This window comes from Dipodomys ordii, unplaced genomic scaffold (genome assembly GCF_000151885.1).
Source record: "Dipodomys ordii isolate 6190 unplaced genomic scaffold, Dord_2.0 Scaffold92, whole genome shotgun sequence".
Classification (NCBI taxonomy): domain Eukaryota; kingdom Metazoa; phylum Chordata; class Mammalia; order Rodentia; family Heteromyidae; genus Dipodomys; species Dipodomys ordii.
Genome location: NW_012267308.1, coordinates 524,618 through 541,322, shown reverse-complemented (window position 1 = coordinate 541,322; position 16,705 = coordinate 524,618). Strand labels below are relative to the sequence as shown.

The 16,705-nt window shown below is 47.0% G+C and overlaps 1 protein-coding gene across 1 annotated transcript in view; it reads right to left on the bottom strand.

Annotated features, from left to right (window-relative positions):
* Nucleotides 1-6,649: 6,649 nt before the first annotated feature.
* Vstm2b (V-set and transmembrane domain containing 2B) overlaps nt 6,650-16,705 on the bottom strand; it is a 16,161-nt gene continuing 6,105 nt past the window's right edge. Inside the window, exons 4-5 of the mRNA XM_013026152.1 lie at nt 16,507-16,681; nt 6,650-6,729 (exon numbers count right to left, since the gene is read on the bottom strand). Of these exons, the coding sequence (XP_012881606.1) occupies nt 6,650-6,729; nt 16,507-16,681 (255 nt within the window). The remainder of the gene's footprint in view (nt 6,730-16,506; nt 16,682-16,705) is intronic.

The following is a 16,705-nucleotide window of genomic DNA, read 5'->3' as shown; positions in this document are numbered from 1 at the left end:
TTTCTTTCTTTCTTTCTTTCTTTCTTTCTTTCTTTCTTTCTTTCTTTCTTTCTTTCTTTCTTTCTTTCTTTCTTCCTTCCTTCCTTCCTTCCTTTCTCTCTTTCCTGGTCCTGGGGCTTGAATTCATGGCCTGGGCATAGTCCATGAGCTCTTTTGCTCACGATTACTGCTCTGCCACTTTGAGCCACAGCTCCACTTCTGGTATTCTGGTGGGTCATTGGCAATAACAGTATCCTGGACTTTTCCTGCTCAGTCTGGTTTCAAACACTGATCCTCAGATCTCAGCCTCCCAAGTGGTTAGAATTACAGGTATGAACCATCAGTGCCTAGTTTCAGTGGACAGTTCTAAAGCCAATGCAGCAAATAGCAATTAGATTTGCTGGCGAATGAGGCCTGGGCCTGGAAAGTTGATGTCCCATTTTATGGAAATTAATATTCTAAAAAGTAATGCTGGGCTCCCTTCCTTAGCCATACCCATTCATTAGGTTCCAGTTTGGAGAAACTGTGTGTGAGGGCAGGGGGGATGGGAAGGGGCTGAAGTTTACTATGGTGGTGGTGGTGGGGGGAGGTGGTTCTGAGATCTGGATAAAAGAAGGCAGCGTGAGCAGGCATCACTTCTTAGTGTGTGTGTGTGTGGAGTATGTTTGTGCACATGTGCCACTGGGGCTTGAACTCAAGACTTCATGCTCTTGATTGGCTTTTTCATTCAAGGCTGGCATTCTATCACTTCAGCCATACCTCTACTTCTGGCTTTTTTTTTTTTACTGGTTAATTGGAAATAAACATCTTACAGATTTGCCTACTGGGCTGGCTTCAGACCATGATCTTCCTATCAGTCCAATGAGTAGTTAGGATTACAGATGTGAGCCGCCAGTGCCTGGCTGTATTATCCAGGCTTTTACTATTTAATGTCAGGCGCATGTTTGTCTGCATACAGGACGCACGCTGGCTTTGCAGATAAGACTATGTTAGCAGATTGTGTTGCAGCCACATTGCAGACTTTATTCCAACGTGAAACAAATTTTTGCATAATTTACCCAAAAAAGTGCACGCACGCACACACACACACACACACACAAGTGCAACATTTGTAAAGAAAAACTCCAGCCATCTGCAATCCAATTTAATTTTGTTGCTGTGTTCTTCAATTGAAACCTGGCTATGTGTTACTTGAAAATATATCAGTTGCCTGCATTGGCAATGGGATGATGGTGAATCCTGAAATCTCATTGGTTCCAACTTTCTTTGAGGTACACTCTGATTGGCTGAAGGGCTGATTACAGATGATTACAGTCAGCAGAGGCCACTGAGACTGAAAGGCAGGATAGATAGGGCAGGGCGCTACTTCTGAGGTGACAGTGTGCTAGTAAGGAGGGAGGGAGGGCTGGGCAGGCAATAGGGGGGGTGGAGCTTGTGGGGGAGTGGGGAGAGGGAGCTCAGTCCCACCCGGTGGCTGTTCATTGGGGTGCCACCAACTGTTACCAAATAGAAATGTGGACCCTATGTGGCCCCAGAGTATGATTTTTGCTTTTCCAAAAAATTTGGATTTATTCACGATCGTGTCTGATACGGCAGAGAATAATAAAAAAAAAAAAAAGAAATTCTTGTTGCAGGCCAAACAAACTTTCCTGAGTCAGATGTGGTTTGTGAGAATGGTGTTTGGCCAAGGAATCTTAGGGTTGGAGATGGAGTGAGGTGTAAATTTTGCCTTGGGGGCTAGAGATGGAAAAAGCCACCACTTTGCTTCTGTTTTAATATGAATCCCTGATCTTCTGCATTTCACCTCACAAAGTTGATGGATCCCTGTGCTGGTTTATTCTGTACTGTCACGACCATTCCACCCCACAGAAAATTATTATTTTTTTCTTTCTAGTACCAGAGTTTGAACTCAGGGCTTTGCTGGGCTGGCTTGCTCAGCTGGTGCTCTACACTTGCACCATACCTCCAGAGCAGCTTTTGTCTGGCTATTTGGGAGATGGAGTCTCACAGACCTTTCTGCCTAGTTAGCTTTTGAACTTCAATTCTCCGTATCTCAGCCTCCTGAGTAGCTGAGATTATAGGCGTGAGCCACCAGTACCTGTCCATTTATTAATTTTTGATAAAGCTCATTAGTAATTCATCTACTCAGTTGGAGAATCAAGATCTTCCTTTTTCTTTTCTGTTTTTTTTTTTTTTTTGGTCCTGGACTGGGGCTCGAACTTAGTACCTCATGTTTTCACTTATCCGCTGGTGCTCTACCAACTGCGCTATGGCTAGAGCCCTGAGAATGAAGATGTTGATAATTACCTTTATTCACCTGTGAGCCCCATCTCTTTGCCTTTTCATATCCAGGTAACCATCACTATTGTACTATCCCCTTACTTCTTCTTTCCTAGTTGTACACTAGTACTGTTTTTCTTTTCTATTTTGCGTCAGTCCTGGAGTTTGCCAGCATCCTGGCTTGGATGCTGTCCCTGAGCTCCTTTTTTTTTGCTCAAGTTTAGAACTCTACCACTTGAGCCACAGTTCCATTTCTGGCTATTTAAAAAAAAGTGATTAATTGGAGATAAGAGTTTCATGGACTTTCCTGCCTGGACTAGATTTGAACCAAGATCCTATGATCTCAGCTTCCTGAGTAGCTAGGATTACAGGTGTGAGCCACTTGTACCCAGCAGTTTTAAAAAGCATGTATGTATGTATGTATGTATGCATGTATGTATCTACCTACCTACCCACCTATTACCTGCTTCCTCCCTATTATCTATTATCTGTCTGTTGATACTAATTCTTCCTTGTATTTAACTTCCATTTATTTTTGTTCTGTTTTAGCTTTTTCTTTTTTGGCTATATTGGAGCTTGAACTCAGGGCCTGAGTGCTTTCAGGCTTTTTGGTAGTTAATTGGAGATAAAAGTCTCACTAACTTCGCTGTCTGAGCTGGCTTTGAATCTTGATCCTCAGATCTCGGCCTCCTGAGTAGCTGGATCAACAGGTGGCTTTTTGTTTTTTTGAGACAGGGTCTCTCTGTGTAGTTCACGCTGACCTTGAACACGCCATACTCCTGCCTTTGCCCCCTGAGCAGCAGGTCTGTATGTTCTACTAAGCATCTTATTATTCACCTTTTTTTTTTTAAGGTGCAAGTTCTGGGGTTTGAACTCCAGGCCTGGGTGCTGTTCCTGAGCTCTTTTTGCTCAAGGCTAGTTCTCTACCTCTTGAACCACAGTGACATTTCAAATTTTTGGGTGGTTAATTGGAGGTAAGAGTCTCTTGAGCTTTCCTGCCTGATCTGGCTTTGAACTGTGATCCATGAGGATCAAAACCTATTCAGGCTCCTGAGTAGGTAGGATTATAGATGTGAGCCACTGACACCTGCCTTATTTCTTTTTCAAAAATTAGGAGCAAGTAATAGATCTGAACTGGCTTTTTTTCCCCGTTTGTCATTGACCAATGAGGCTTGGTGTAAAATCATGAATTCTCTTACATGAAGTACATTTGTGGTGCTCTTCAGGTCTTTGTCATTTTGTAAGGGGTCATTTTGGGGGAGGCTTCCAGACTTTACCTCACCTTATGTTTGTTCCCATTCTGGGTGAGGCTCTTATGAAGGCCTTAGGCTTCTTTGTGTTTCTGGGGACTCCCAGGATACGAGGTATGGGGTGTTGTCTTGGGGCTTGGTGGGTAGCACTGGATCCTGGTTGGTGACTGCAGAGGCTCCAAGGGAGAGTGGTACCATCATGTGGAGAGGAGGTATGTCCAGTTAGGCTTCTGTTTCCCCAGGGGCTGAGTAATTCACACTGCTGGATTACTCACTGAAGCTGGACAGGTGTGTGTGTGTGTGTGTGTGTGTATATGCACACAGGGCAGGGCGCATCAGCCACACCAATACTCCTTCTCCAGGAAAAGCAAGGCTAAAGCTTTTGGGATGCTGGCAGAATGGACATCCATCATTGTCTGATGTGTGGGGAGATCCAGAATGCAAAAGCTAGGCAGAAGCTGGCTGTGATGGCTCAAATTTGTGATCTCTAGCTACTTTTAGGAGGTGAAGATCCAGGGGATTGCAGTTCAAGGTCAGCCTGGATGGAAAGGAAGTTTGTGAGACTCCATGTTAATCAAGGAGCTGGGTTTAGGATAATAAGCCCAGCTATCCAGGCACAGGCTCATGGATGTCATTCTAACTATTCAGAAGGCTGAGATCCAAGGATTGTGGTTTGAAGCCAGCCCAGGCAAGAAAGTCCATGAGACTCTTATCTCCAATTTAGTATAAAAAAAAAAAACCAACCAGAAGTAGAGCTGTGTCTCAAGTGGTAGAGTACTAGCTTTAATCAACAAAGCTCAGGAACAGCGCCGAGGCCCTGAGTTCAAGCCCCAGGACTGGCAAAAAAAAAAGCAAAAACAATAATAGTGATAATCCTTTCAGACAGAATCCACTCTTCTAGCCACCAGGCAAAATGATTCTATTTACAGCGCAATCCGCACCAGTAAACAGATATGGAACAGGAGACAAGTTCACGTATTCACCAGAAAGAAGTCTTGAGGTTTTTCTTTCCTGAAATATCCCAGGATATTAGTATCACCCTGGAGGCCAGGAAGGAGAGGCATTGTCTGTGTCAATGGGGTTGTCCAAATATATCCAGTCAATTAAATGCTAAAGCAGTGAAGATAAGGCCAGGTTGTGTAGCGATTTCAAGCGGTCACAGAGTTTAGCCGGTTATCCACGGTACACACGCCTAAACACCAGGGGCCAGCAGGATGCCATGACTCACGCCTGTAATCCTTGCTACTCAGGAGACTGAGATCTGAGGATTGTGGTTCGAAGTCAGCCCAGGCAGGAATGTCTGTGCAACTCTTATCTCCAATTAAGCAGCAAAATGCTGGAAGAGGAGGTGTGGTTCAAGTGGTTGAGTGCCAGTCTTGAGTAAAAAAGCTAAGATTGTGAGGCTGAGTCAAGCCTCAGTGTTGGTATAAAAACCAAAACTAACGGCCATGGTGTAGTCTAACACCATTCTGTGATTAAACAGGAACCAGATGGTCAAGGGTTTGTCAGCCTTAAGCAGGAACCCAGAGACGCTGGCACAGATCTTGGGTGCATATCCTGTCCACAACCATGAGGGGGCGCCCTCATCCCTTACAGGGCTCACTTGTATAAACACCCTTCAAAGTTGTCCAGCAAACCAATTCCTCTTACAGGCGAGAATAAAAGATTTGTGTCCAAATGGTCGGAGAGAATGTTTGTGTAACATTTAAGGATATTTCAGATGTAAATTGAAGATTATAAAATGTATGGTTTTGTTTTGGCCAAATTTACAAGAATGTTTAAAAACATTCTTTAATACTTTCAACAGGGCTAAAATTATATGAATAGCATTTTAGGTATCATTAAAATACTGTGTGTTAAAGTTTGCAAAATTATTTTGTAATGTATGTGCTTTTAAATGCAATGGGATGTGAAATTATAAAGGTATTTTGTTGTTGTTAATAGAAACAAAAATATAGTTACTTTGAAAAAAATTTTTTGAGTTCAAAGCTGGGCACTGGTGGCTCACACCTGTCATCCTAGCTACTCAAGAGGCTGAGATCAGAGGCCAAGGTTCAAAGTCATCCCAGCCAGGAAAGTCCATGACACTATTACCTCCAATGAACCACCAAAAAGCTGGAAGTGGAGGTGTGGCTCCAATGATAGAGCACCAGTCTTGAGCAAAAAAGCTAAAGGACAGTGCCCAGGCCTTGAGTTCAAGACCTACAAAAGTGTAGCTGGCATCCAGAACAGGAAAGCTATGCTGGTGAGTGAATGTATGGAGCTCAAAAGGTTATTTCAAAGTTCTCTTTATTTATTCAACTGTTATTCAGCAATATACAATACAATTTATAAACAAGGGTCTGACCTTGTTTTAATCTTTATTGAAAAATAAATATTATTGACAGTGAATCTTAATTATGATGTCTTTTTTTAATCAAAATGTCTCCAATGAAATAATTTAATAATTAAAAAAGGGCCTTCCCCCAAAGAAAATAGTAAATTAAAAAATTCTAAACATAAGAATCTACTAAAAATATTTTGCTTTATCTGAAAGATGGTAACTCCAACATTTGTATGTATTATCCTAAAGTTTACCTCCACCACAGTTCGTGCAAAAATGAAAATCTGGAGGGAAAGTAGAAAAAAAAAAAAGACACTGGGCTGGGTAACTGGTGGCTCTAGCTACTCTGGATTAAGCCTACTGAGGATTGAGGTTCAAAGCCAGCCTGGGTAGGAAAGTGTGTGAAACAATTCTCTCCAATGAGCCAGCAAAGAGCCAGAAGTGGAGGTGTGGCTCAAGTGGTAGAGAGTGATAGCCTTGAGTGGAAAAAAAAAAAAAGGGACAGCACCCAGGCCCTGAGTTCAAGCCCCAGCACTGGCTATTAAAAAAAAAAATTAAATAAATAAAAGAATAAAAAAAGAGACAGTGCAGTAGAGAAATTATTGAGCTCATGCATGATTGCATGGTCTCATTTCATCTTAGTTGAAAACTAGATTCATTATGGTAGGTATTCAGAAGTGGTGGGATTTCCCCCTCCCCTCAAAATAAAGTAGGATTCCTCTGTTTCCTGCTTGGATTTCTTCATGCTTCTTCCAGTCTCTCGGAGTCCCCCTGGTGGCTCGGCTGCACAGGGCCGGCACCGGTCACGCCCAGGCCCTCAGGGGCCCCACAGAAGGCTAAGCAGGGCTAGCAGGGCCAGGGCCAGGCGTGGGTCTGCGGTATGGTGCGGGCCACTGCCTGCTGGGGACAGAAAACACACAGACAGGATTAATTTTGGATTCACCAAAACTTGCCAGGCGCAAGCGGACTTCCCCAGGCCTCGGGACCTCCGCATATGTATTGACAGGGTGTCCTTTTCACTTGTAGTGTTTGTGTTCATCCCGGGATTTGAACGCAGGGCCTGGATGCTGTCCATGAGCTCTTTTGCTCAAGGATAGCACTCTACCACTTTGAGCCACAGCTCCACTGCTGGGTTTCTGGAGGGGCTCATTGGCGATGAGTGTCATAGACTTTTCTGCCCAGGCTGGCTTGGAACCTCCACCCTCAGATCTCAGCCTCCTGAGCAGCTAGGATGACAGGTGTGAGCCACTGGCTCACCAGCTCTGCTGCTGCTTGTTCTTTTTTATTTATTTGTTTTTTATTTTTATTTTTGGCCTAGCAATTGCTACCAAGCACCAGCACTTAAGAAACTCAGAGAAAGAGTAAAGATGTGGAAGTGGCGCTGTGGCTCAAGTGGTAGAGCACTAGCCTTGAGCTGAAGAGCTGAGGGACAGCGCCCAGGCCCAGAGTTCAAGCCCCACGACCAAACCCCCCCCAAAAAAAAATAAGAGAAATTTCAGAGTGTAAAGGTGTAACTCCTCCGAATGACGAAGGAACTATTTTAACAAAATGAATACCAGGAAGCAGATAGAGATTCCCCTGCAGGGGTGGGGGGGGGATGGAGGGAGGGTGAGGGGATACGGTCCTTACCTTCAATGTACATTAGGTAAAAATGGAACTATGTAGGGATGGGATGGGGGGGGGGACAATGATGGAAGGGGTGACATTGACCAAGATGCATTGCACTTACTTAAAATATAAGTAAGTCAATATTTAAAAAAGTAAACAAGAGATCTTTTTTTTTTAAAGTTTTAAATTTTTTAAAAAAGAAAAAGCTGGGTGCTAGTGGCTCATACTTGATGCTTGTCCTTCTAGCTGCTCAGGAGGAGGCTGAGAGCTGAGGATCATGGTTCAAGGCTAGCCCAAGCAAGAGACTTTTATCTCCAAAAGCTGGAAGCAGAGGTATGGCTCAAGTGGTAGAACCCTACCCTTAAGAGAAAAAGCTAAAGGGCAGAGCCCAGGCCCAGGTCCAACATAGAGATATGGGGGAGGGGGGGAGAGAAAAGAAAGAAAAAAAGAAAAAAGAAAAAGAGTATGTGTCAGACGTCTGGGGCTGGGAAAACCTTCGCTCTGTGGAAAGGATTGGACAGGAGCTAATTTGCTCTATGCTCCTTGTTCATTCATTCATACGCTCATTCACTTAGTTACGTGCTGGTGCTCCTTAGTTACTTACACATTTACTTATTTAATGCTGGTACTGGGGCTTGAACTCAGGGCCTCACATTCTTCTTGGCCTTTTCACTCAAGGCTGGTACTCGCCTACTTAAGTCACAGCTTCTGGCTTTTTGTTGGTTCAGGGGAGAAAAATGTCTCATGGACTTTCCTGCCTGGGCTGGCCTTGAACCCAGATCCTCCAGATCTCTGCTTCCTGAATAGCTAGGATTACAGGCATGAACCACTGGCACCCAGCTATCTGCCCTGCCTTTTTTTTTTTTTTTCCACTCCTGGGGCTTGAACTCAGGGCCTGGGCACTGTCCCTGAGTTTCTTTTTGCTCAAGGCTAGCACTCTACCTCTTGAACCACAGCACCACGTATGGCCTTTTCTACTTATGTGGTACTGAGGAATCGAACCCAGGGCTTCATGCATGCTAGGCAAGTACTCTAAGCCTGGGGGGAGGGAGGAGATAAAGACAGGTTGGAGACATGAAGATAGGTTGGAGCATGCTAGAGACATCTGCACACTGAGCCTGAAGGATTCATTCATTCATTATGTTTGATTGATTGATTGACAGGGTGTTGCTATGTTATCCATAGCCTCCCAAATGCTGATATTACAGGTATGATCTACCATGCCCAGCAAGACTTTCTCAGTTAAAAAAGAAAAGAAAAAGCTAGCTAGCTAGGCGCTGGTGGCTCCTACCTGTCATCCTAGCTACTGAGGAGGCTGAGATCTGGAGGATTGTGGCTTGAAGCCAGTCTGGGCAGGAAAATCTGAGAGACTACCTTCAATTAACTACAAAAAAATCTGAAAGTGGAGCTGTGGCTCAAGTGGTAAAGCACCAGCCTTGAGCAAAAAAGCCAAAAGACACCATCCAGGTCTGGAGTTCAAGCCCTACTAATACCAGCACAAAACAAACCCAACAAGTGAAGAGTCCTTTTGATCGGACCAAGTATGGAGGCTCCTGCTGTCCCCAGGAGTCAGTGAGCATGAGGATTGAGATTTGAGGCCAGCCTGGGCTGAATGTTAGCAAGATCTTAGCTTAGACTATAATAAAACAAAATCAGTGTGACTCCTAAAGGAAAAAGAAGAAACTAGAATCTACTCCTGGCAATATTATATTCATATCTTCATCAACTTTATCCCATTTAATCCTTACAATAATTCTGCCATTGGCATTCTACTGGACCACATAAATGTATTGTTTTGCAGGTTGCTGTGAGCCCAAAATTAAATATGGTCCAAAAAAATGCTGCTATCACTAAAACAGAAATTTAATCTCAAGCGAGACCCTGTCTTATGCTGGACATGGTTGTGTGCACCTGCAATCCCAGCTATGCAAGACGCATATTGTCATTAGCAGCTGTGCGTGGCAAACAGCAAAACAAAAAACCAAAAAGACCCAGATATACTAAAGAGCCTTCCTCTGTGCCTTCAGCGGCATTTAGAGGAGAATCGATCACAATAAAAGTTGCTTTACAGGGATAGACATTTCCTTGGCTTAGAGCAAACCATCCTCCTGTGGGCTGCAGACAGATGACGGGCCTGGGCTCAGCAGAGGAAGGGGCTTTCTGTCCCCTGAGCAATGCAGATCAGCCTTGGAGAGTCTTTATTTTATGCCAGTCCTGGGGCTTGAATTCAGGGCCTGGCTTGCTGTCCCTGAGCTTTTTTGCACAAGGCTGGTGCTCTACTACTTGAGTTGCACCTCCATTTGTGGCTTTGTGGTTGGTTAACTGGAGACAAGAGTCTCTTGGATTTACCTACCAGGGCTGGCTTCGAACTACTATTCTCAGATCTCAGCCTCCTCAGTAGCTGTGATTACTGGCATGAGCACTGACACCTGGCATGCTGGATGTTTTAAAATGCTTCATTGACTAAATGTTTCATTGCTAAGCAGTCTTTCCCCAGGGAATCCCTGGACCTTTGAGCATGGGCAAGAAGATGAATCAGAGGTGGGGGGGTGGAATAAAGTTTCTGAAATGGTTAGTGTGAAGTCATACTGTTATTGTTGTTGGTCATGGGTCTTGAACTCAGGACCTAGGCACTGTTCCTGCTCAAGGCTAGTGTTCTACCACTTTGAGCCACAGCTCTACTTCCGGTTTTCTGGTGGTTCATCGGACATAAGAGTCTCACAGGGACTTTTCAGCCCAGGCTGGCTTTGAACTAAGAGCCTCAGATCTCAGACTCCTGAGTAGCTGAGATGGTAGGTGTGAGCCACCAATGTCTGGCTGGAGTCTTATTTTTGAGTTAAGACCCAAAGAAACTCCATAAAGAAACTGTATTACATGAGAACCAACATTAGCCAGTCCAAACTGGCTGGAACTAAACCCTTGCCTGGAGGAGGCCAACAGAGCACACATCTTTCTGGAATGTTCCAGCTTGAGAGGTACACTGATTTTTCCTGGAAGCACCTCTCTCCTCAAGGGGACAAACGTATGTCAGCATTCATCATAAACAGGTAGGAGTAAGCAGTTATAGAGTTTGGAATAAGAGCTGAAACTTTCCTGTGGCCCCAGAGAAGACAAAGCAAAGGCGGCACTGGTAGCTCATGCCTGTCATCCTGGCTACTCAGGCTAAGATCTGAGGATCATGGTTCAAAGCTAACCCTGGCAGGAAAGTTCCTAAGACTCTTACCTCTAATAAACCAGCAAAAAGCTAGAAATGAAGGCTTGGCCCAAGTGGTAGAGTGCCAGCCTTGAGTGAAAAAGCTAAAGGAGAATGCACAGGTCCTGAATTCAAGTCCTGGTACTGGGACCCCAAACAAACAAACCAAAAGCAAAAAAACACAGAAAGCAAGTATGGTATTGCAGTGCATTGCACTTCAAGATCAGCTATCTGAGGGTCTATTTTGGGGTTCACGGGTGCTGAGAGAAAATGGCTGTACAGGACAGCCACTGCTCATGCAACGATGGACAAAAACCATTCCATTTGGTGATTCAGGGCTCCCAGGATTGACACCCGTCACGGACACCTTCCCAGGTGTCTCCCACAGGCTATCCACAGAAAGCCTGCTCGGGATGAGCCACAGGCCACACGCCCCTGTCATCTGAGTCCCGCTCATGCAAGTGTGAAGCCCGGGCTCCAGGACAACCTGACTTGTAGCTGATAATCTCTACTCCCTACGAACTCCTTAATTTCCCCCTTCTCTAAAGCCACATTCTCTCTTCTCTGGAACACTCTTTTGCCAGATTCCCTCCCTCCCTCCTTCTCTCTTCTTTCCTTCCTTCTTTTTTGTGCCAGCACAGGGACTTGAACTCAGGGCCTGAGTGCTGTCCCTTAGTTCCCCCCCACCACCACTGGTGCTTTACCACTTGAGCCACATCTCTAACGCCCAGCTTTTTGCTGGTTCATTGGAGATAAGAGTCTTGGGTACTTTCCTGTCCATGCTGGCTATCTTGATCCTCCAGATTTCAGTCTCCTATGAAGCTGGGATTATAGGTGTGACACATCAGGTGATACCTGTTTGTTTTCTCCTTGAAGATGGACCTCAGGTCACAACAGAGCTTTGGGGAAGAAGAGATTGTTTATTTAAGTTGACTTTTTTTTTTTTTTTGGTACCAGTCCCGGCCTTGAACTTAGGGTCTGGGCACTGTCCTTGAGATTTAATGCTCTGCCACTTGAGCCACAGCTCCACTTCCAGCTAGAGATAAGAGTCTCATGGACTTTCCTACCCAGGCTAGCTTCAAACCTCCATCCTCAGATTTTAGCCTCCCAAGTAGCTAGGATGACAGGCATGAGTCACCAGCGCTCTGACTTTGCTGTCTATCGTAAGAGACTCATTCTGTGCCACTGGGTTTCTAGGGCCACACTGCCACCGTTTCTGTCAGCCCTGTCATCCACCTGGGCCATAAGCTGAGACGCCGTGAACAGCTTCACTGTGTCTGTGGCCCCCATTGGTCAGGGTTTACGGTTACCGTGGCAACATTCAAGGATACTTCCTCTCCCTGTGAGGGCGCCCCGCCCATCCATGGCCTTGGCTGTCTTCTCATTATTAATTGAAATATGGAAAGCCAGGAGTCTTCTTTGTGGGCACCAGAGAGCAAACTGCCACAGCCAATCAGCATCCCGAAAGGGCCAGGACACCTCTCCGAGGACTCCGAGTCCTGAGGCTAATTAGAAGTTCACACATCACAATCTGATCCTGAGATTCACACAGCGGTCCGGACCTCTCACCCCAGCACACTAGCTTTCCAGAGTCCAGACTGTCTTCTTCAGCCATGTTCAGCCCCACTGCGGCGCCTCTCCTGTGTCTGTCTGTCAGGCATTATTCATTCTCCCCCCACCTCCCTCCCCACCCCATCTCTGGGTCTGGAACCAGCAACCTAATGTGTTTATCACTGTTCAGATTAGTGAAGAGCCACTTTTTATGGAATGTGGCAAAATCCAGGCAGTGCCCCGTGCTAGCTCGGGGCTGCCAGGGAGACCCACCTTTATTTAATTTGTGTGCCTGGCCTGAGGTTGGCACTCACATCTTTCATGTATTGTCCCTTAGCTTTGGTGTGCTCAAGGCTGGCGCTCTACCACCTGAGCCATACCTCCACTTCCAGCTTTTTGCTGGTTAATTGGAGATAAGATTCATACAGATGGTTTTTTTTTGGGGGGGGAGGTAGATGGGGCAGAGCTGGGTGTGAACTGCAATTCTCATCTTTTAGTCTCTTCAGTAGTTGGGATTCCAGGTATGAGACACCGGTGCCTGGCCTATAAATATTTTTAAGCACAAATACCAAAAACATCCTTTGACAAATGAGATGCGAAAGGAACGAGCCTTTTGCATGTAGATTTTGAGTCTAAATTTTCCTGCCCTTACCTAGTTACTCCTTTAGCAAACCAGAGACCTAAACTCCTTCTAGAAGCAACTGGCTAACAGGGACAGTGAGGAACAGGGGTCTGGGAAAGTCACTCATCTGAAAGATCCAGAGTGTCTCACAGCCCATTCCAGCGGCATTGCTCCAGCAGACTAGGAGGAGTCTAACTTATTTTTCTGTCTTCCTTTTTTGTCAGTCATGGGGCTTGAACTCAGGGCCTGGGTGTGTCTCTGAGCCCTGTTACTCAAGACTAGTGCTCTACCACTTTCAGCCACAGCCCCACTTCTGGTTTTGTGCTGGTTTATTGGAGAAAAGAGTCTCACAGACTTTCCTGCCCATGTTGGCTTTGAATTGCCATCTTCAGATCTCAGCCTCCCGAGTAGGTAGGACTTCAGGAGTGAGCCACTGGTGCCTGGCAAGACTCTTTATCTGTAAGGATATGGAGCCACGGCTCTGGAAACTAAATGGTTGAGAATCCAAACTGTCTTATTCAAGTCCCTCTGGGCAGTGCAGCGACCGGAGACCCCGCTGCTGTGCAAACACAGGCAAAGTCGCTGACTCTGGTCAGAAGGAGATGGAGATTTCGGAAAGAATGAGCTCCTGCCGGCGGGTGGCCCAATCAATGTCATCTGTACAGATCTCTTTCCTATGGCCCTTCCTTAATCAAACGAGCGCTGACTCCATGCTGATGGCTCTATTTGGTATGTGTGTGTGTGTGTGTGTGTGTGTGTGTGCACGTACTGGAACTGGGGTTTGAATTCAGGACCTAGATGTCTGTCTCTGAGCTTTTTCACTCAAGGCTGGTGCTCTCTCATTTGAGCCACAGCTCCACTTCTGGCTTTTTGCTGGTGTCCTGGAGATCAGTCTCACGGACTTTCCTGGCGAGGCTGGCTTCTTTCTCACGGTAATCTCAGATTTCAGACCTCTGAGTACCTGGGATTACAGGTGTGAACTCCTAGCATGATGGCCTCTGTTTGCTGCTTTGCCCTTCTGTTCAGGCTCTGGGGATATCAGGGCAGGATACGAGTTTACTGAAGCCCAAAGGAGATAGGGTAGAAAGGCCTTCTCCCTGACCAGCATTAATTCATTAGCCCAATCACTGTATAAGTCAATAAACACCTGCCTGGAGGTGGTGAAGAACCCCCACAGAGGTTCCTACGCCCCTTCCACAGTAGAGAGGATTCTGGGAAGCAGTTGCCAAGACAACAAGTACCTCTCCCAAAGACCCTGACCTCTGTGTCGTGTCATGTCCTGGCCTGGCCTAGTCTAGAGGTTGAGAGCAGCTCTTAGGATTTGAACTCAGAGCCTGGGTGCTGTCCCTGAACTTTTGTGCTCCAGGCTAGTGCATTGGAGATAAGTCTCCCAGACTTTCTTTCCCTAGGCTGGCTTCAAAGGACAAATCTCAGCCTCCTGAATAGCTAGGATGATGGATATCTGGCTTTAGAAGTCATCTTTTCTGCACCTGTTTGCTTTTTTTTAAAATGGGTACTGGGATTTGAACTCAGAGCCTGGTATTTGCTGACAGGTGCTCTACTGCTACTTGAACCCCATCTTCGGCTCTTTTTACTTTAGGTTATTTTCTAGATCAGGTCTTTCACTTTGGCCTGTGACTAGCCTCAGGCGGCCATCCCCTAGCTCTTCCCCTCTGGAGTGGCTGGGATTAAAGGTATGAGCTGCCACATTTTCTCTCCACCTTTATCATTTTTGCCATCAGCTTTTCCAGATGTATGACAAAATGGTTGGAGTGACTTTATTTGTCTTCAGTTTCCCAAGAGAGATGCATCTTTAGGAAAGGAAGTGATTCATACATTGTGCCAGCCTCTTTTTTCTTTTGTTATTATGTCACCCCCCCCCCCCAGAAGGACTCTAGGGGCCACTTATGGAAGCTACTAGAATCCCTGTCAGCCTGGGTCCCTGAGTAACTTCATGGACCCCACTTTTCCACTCAGGCAGGATTGGATGCAAAGGAGAAAGTAAAAAAATAAAATAAAACAGCCATGTGTTGACTCATGGACATTTGGGTTTTTCAGCAGTTAGTGTTAGCTTAAAGTGTCCATTTCCATGGGCTGGGGAAATGTCCTGAGGTTTTCCTGCAGATAAAGACAAGACTAGTGGGACACCGGTGGCTGGAGCTTGTGATCTTTGGTACTCTGGGGGCTGAGATCTGAGGATTATGGTTCAAAGCCTTTGGGAACAGTTCCCAATTCACTAAGAGGCCTGGGGGCTCCAAGGGGTAGAGCTCTAGCCTTGAACAAAAAAAGCTCAGCAACAGTGTCCAGGCCCCAAGTTCAAGTCCTATGACCTCCAAAACAAGACAGGTCCACCAGATCAAGCCTGAGACAGAGGTGGCTCCTACTATGAGAAATGACTCACAGGGACTGGAGTTCACGACAGTGCCAGGGCTGAGGGCGCGGCGGGGAGACGGGGTAAGGTGCTGACATGAAGTCTGCGGTGTCAGTTCAGCAGTGGAGGGGAAGAGCCTGTGGCCCGGGTGGGCAGCAGGTGGCCACACTGGGAATACTGTGTTGGTGACAGGACCAGGGCCACAGCCCAGCTGGGGAATGCATCCAGCGGCCATCCCAGCCTGCTTTCCAGCACTGGAACCCCGGTGGGGTTTGGCATCCTTGAAAGTCTGAGCACAAGCAGCGAGCGACCTGGCTGGAGATCAGACTCTCAGCACTAGAGGGAAGCCCACCACTGAGGCCTGCTGTGGAGTGGGGAGGAAGGGGGAGGCTTCGGAGGAAGGGCGCATGGAGAAGCAGCTGAGAGTCACCAGAACCATCCTGTCCTGGCTGACAGCCTCAGGCGCATGGTCCCTGCCGTCCCTCCCCTCCTTCCCTTCCTTCCTTGCTTTCCTTCCTTCCCTCTTTCCTTCCTTCCTTCCCTCTTTCCTTCCTTCCTCCCTCCCTGCCTCCCTTCCTCCCTCCCTCCCTCCCTTCCTCCCTCCCTCCCTTCCTTCCTTCCTTCCCACCAGGCCTCTGTCCCTTAAGCTTTTTGGATCAAGGCTGGCGCTCTACTACTTGAGTCACAACTCCTGAATTTCAGGCTTTTTGGTAGACCACTGGAGATAAGAGCCTCATGGACTTTCCTGCCCAGGCTGGCTTCGATCCATGAGCCTCCTGAGTGGCTGGGATTACAGGTATGAACCACTGGTGCTCAGGACTGACAATGGGTAGGGTCCCTCCAGGGTGGAAGAGGAACCAGAGCAACCATTTATACCAGGCCCATAGCAGTCCCCTGGGACCATTCTGCTCGCAGGCAAAGAGGACAGAGAATACACAACCAGGCAGTCTCCACATCATCTAGAACGTTCCATTCTGCGCAGCCCACTGGCTTAGCGACACATCCATTCTCTCCAACTCTTCTTCCTCTCACCCTGGTGCTAGAATACCACTTGGAGAATGTCCCCTCTCCAGTCTTAGGGCTCAGAAGCAAGCCACAACCCCTCAGTTTCCAACACTCCAAACCCAAACTTGCATGCCAGCCAGACCCCAGCCTCCGCAGGGTACAAGCTCCAAGAACCGACCATAAAGACCCCTGAGCACACAGGTACAGCAACTGAAAAACCGGTATTCCAGGCATCCCCAACACCATACTGCCAGATGGTCAGATTGGATCGTCTCCCAATCCCAATATCCCTGCTGCGGCCTCCGCTGGGCCACCATCCCTTACCAGAGCCATGTCTCTGTCGCCGGAGGACTGCCTGGCCAGGTGATGGGGATGCTGATGAGGAAGCAGCTGCAGCCACGGTCGTAGTGGAGGTGGCTGTGTGGGTGGTGGAGGCTGCGGCCTGGGGGACACCGGGGCTCCCCGGAGGCGGCAGGCTCTTGTCCTGGCTGCGGCCGGGCTCGGAGGTGGCGGGGGCCGCGGG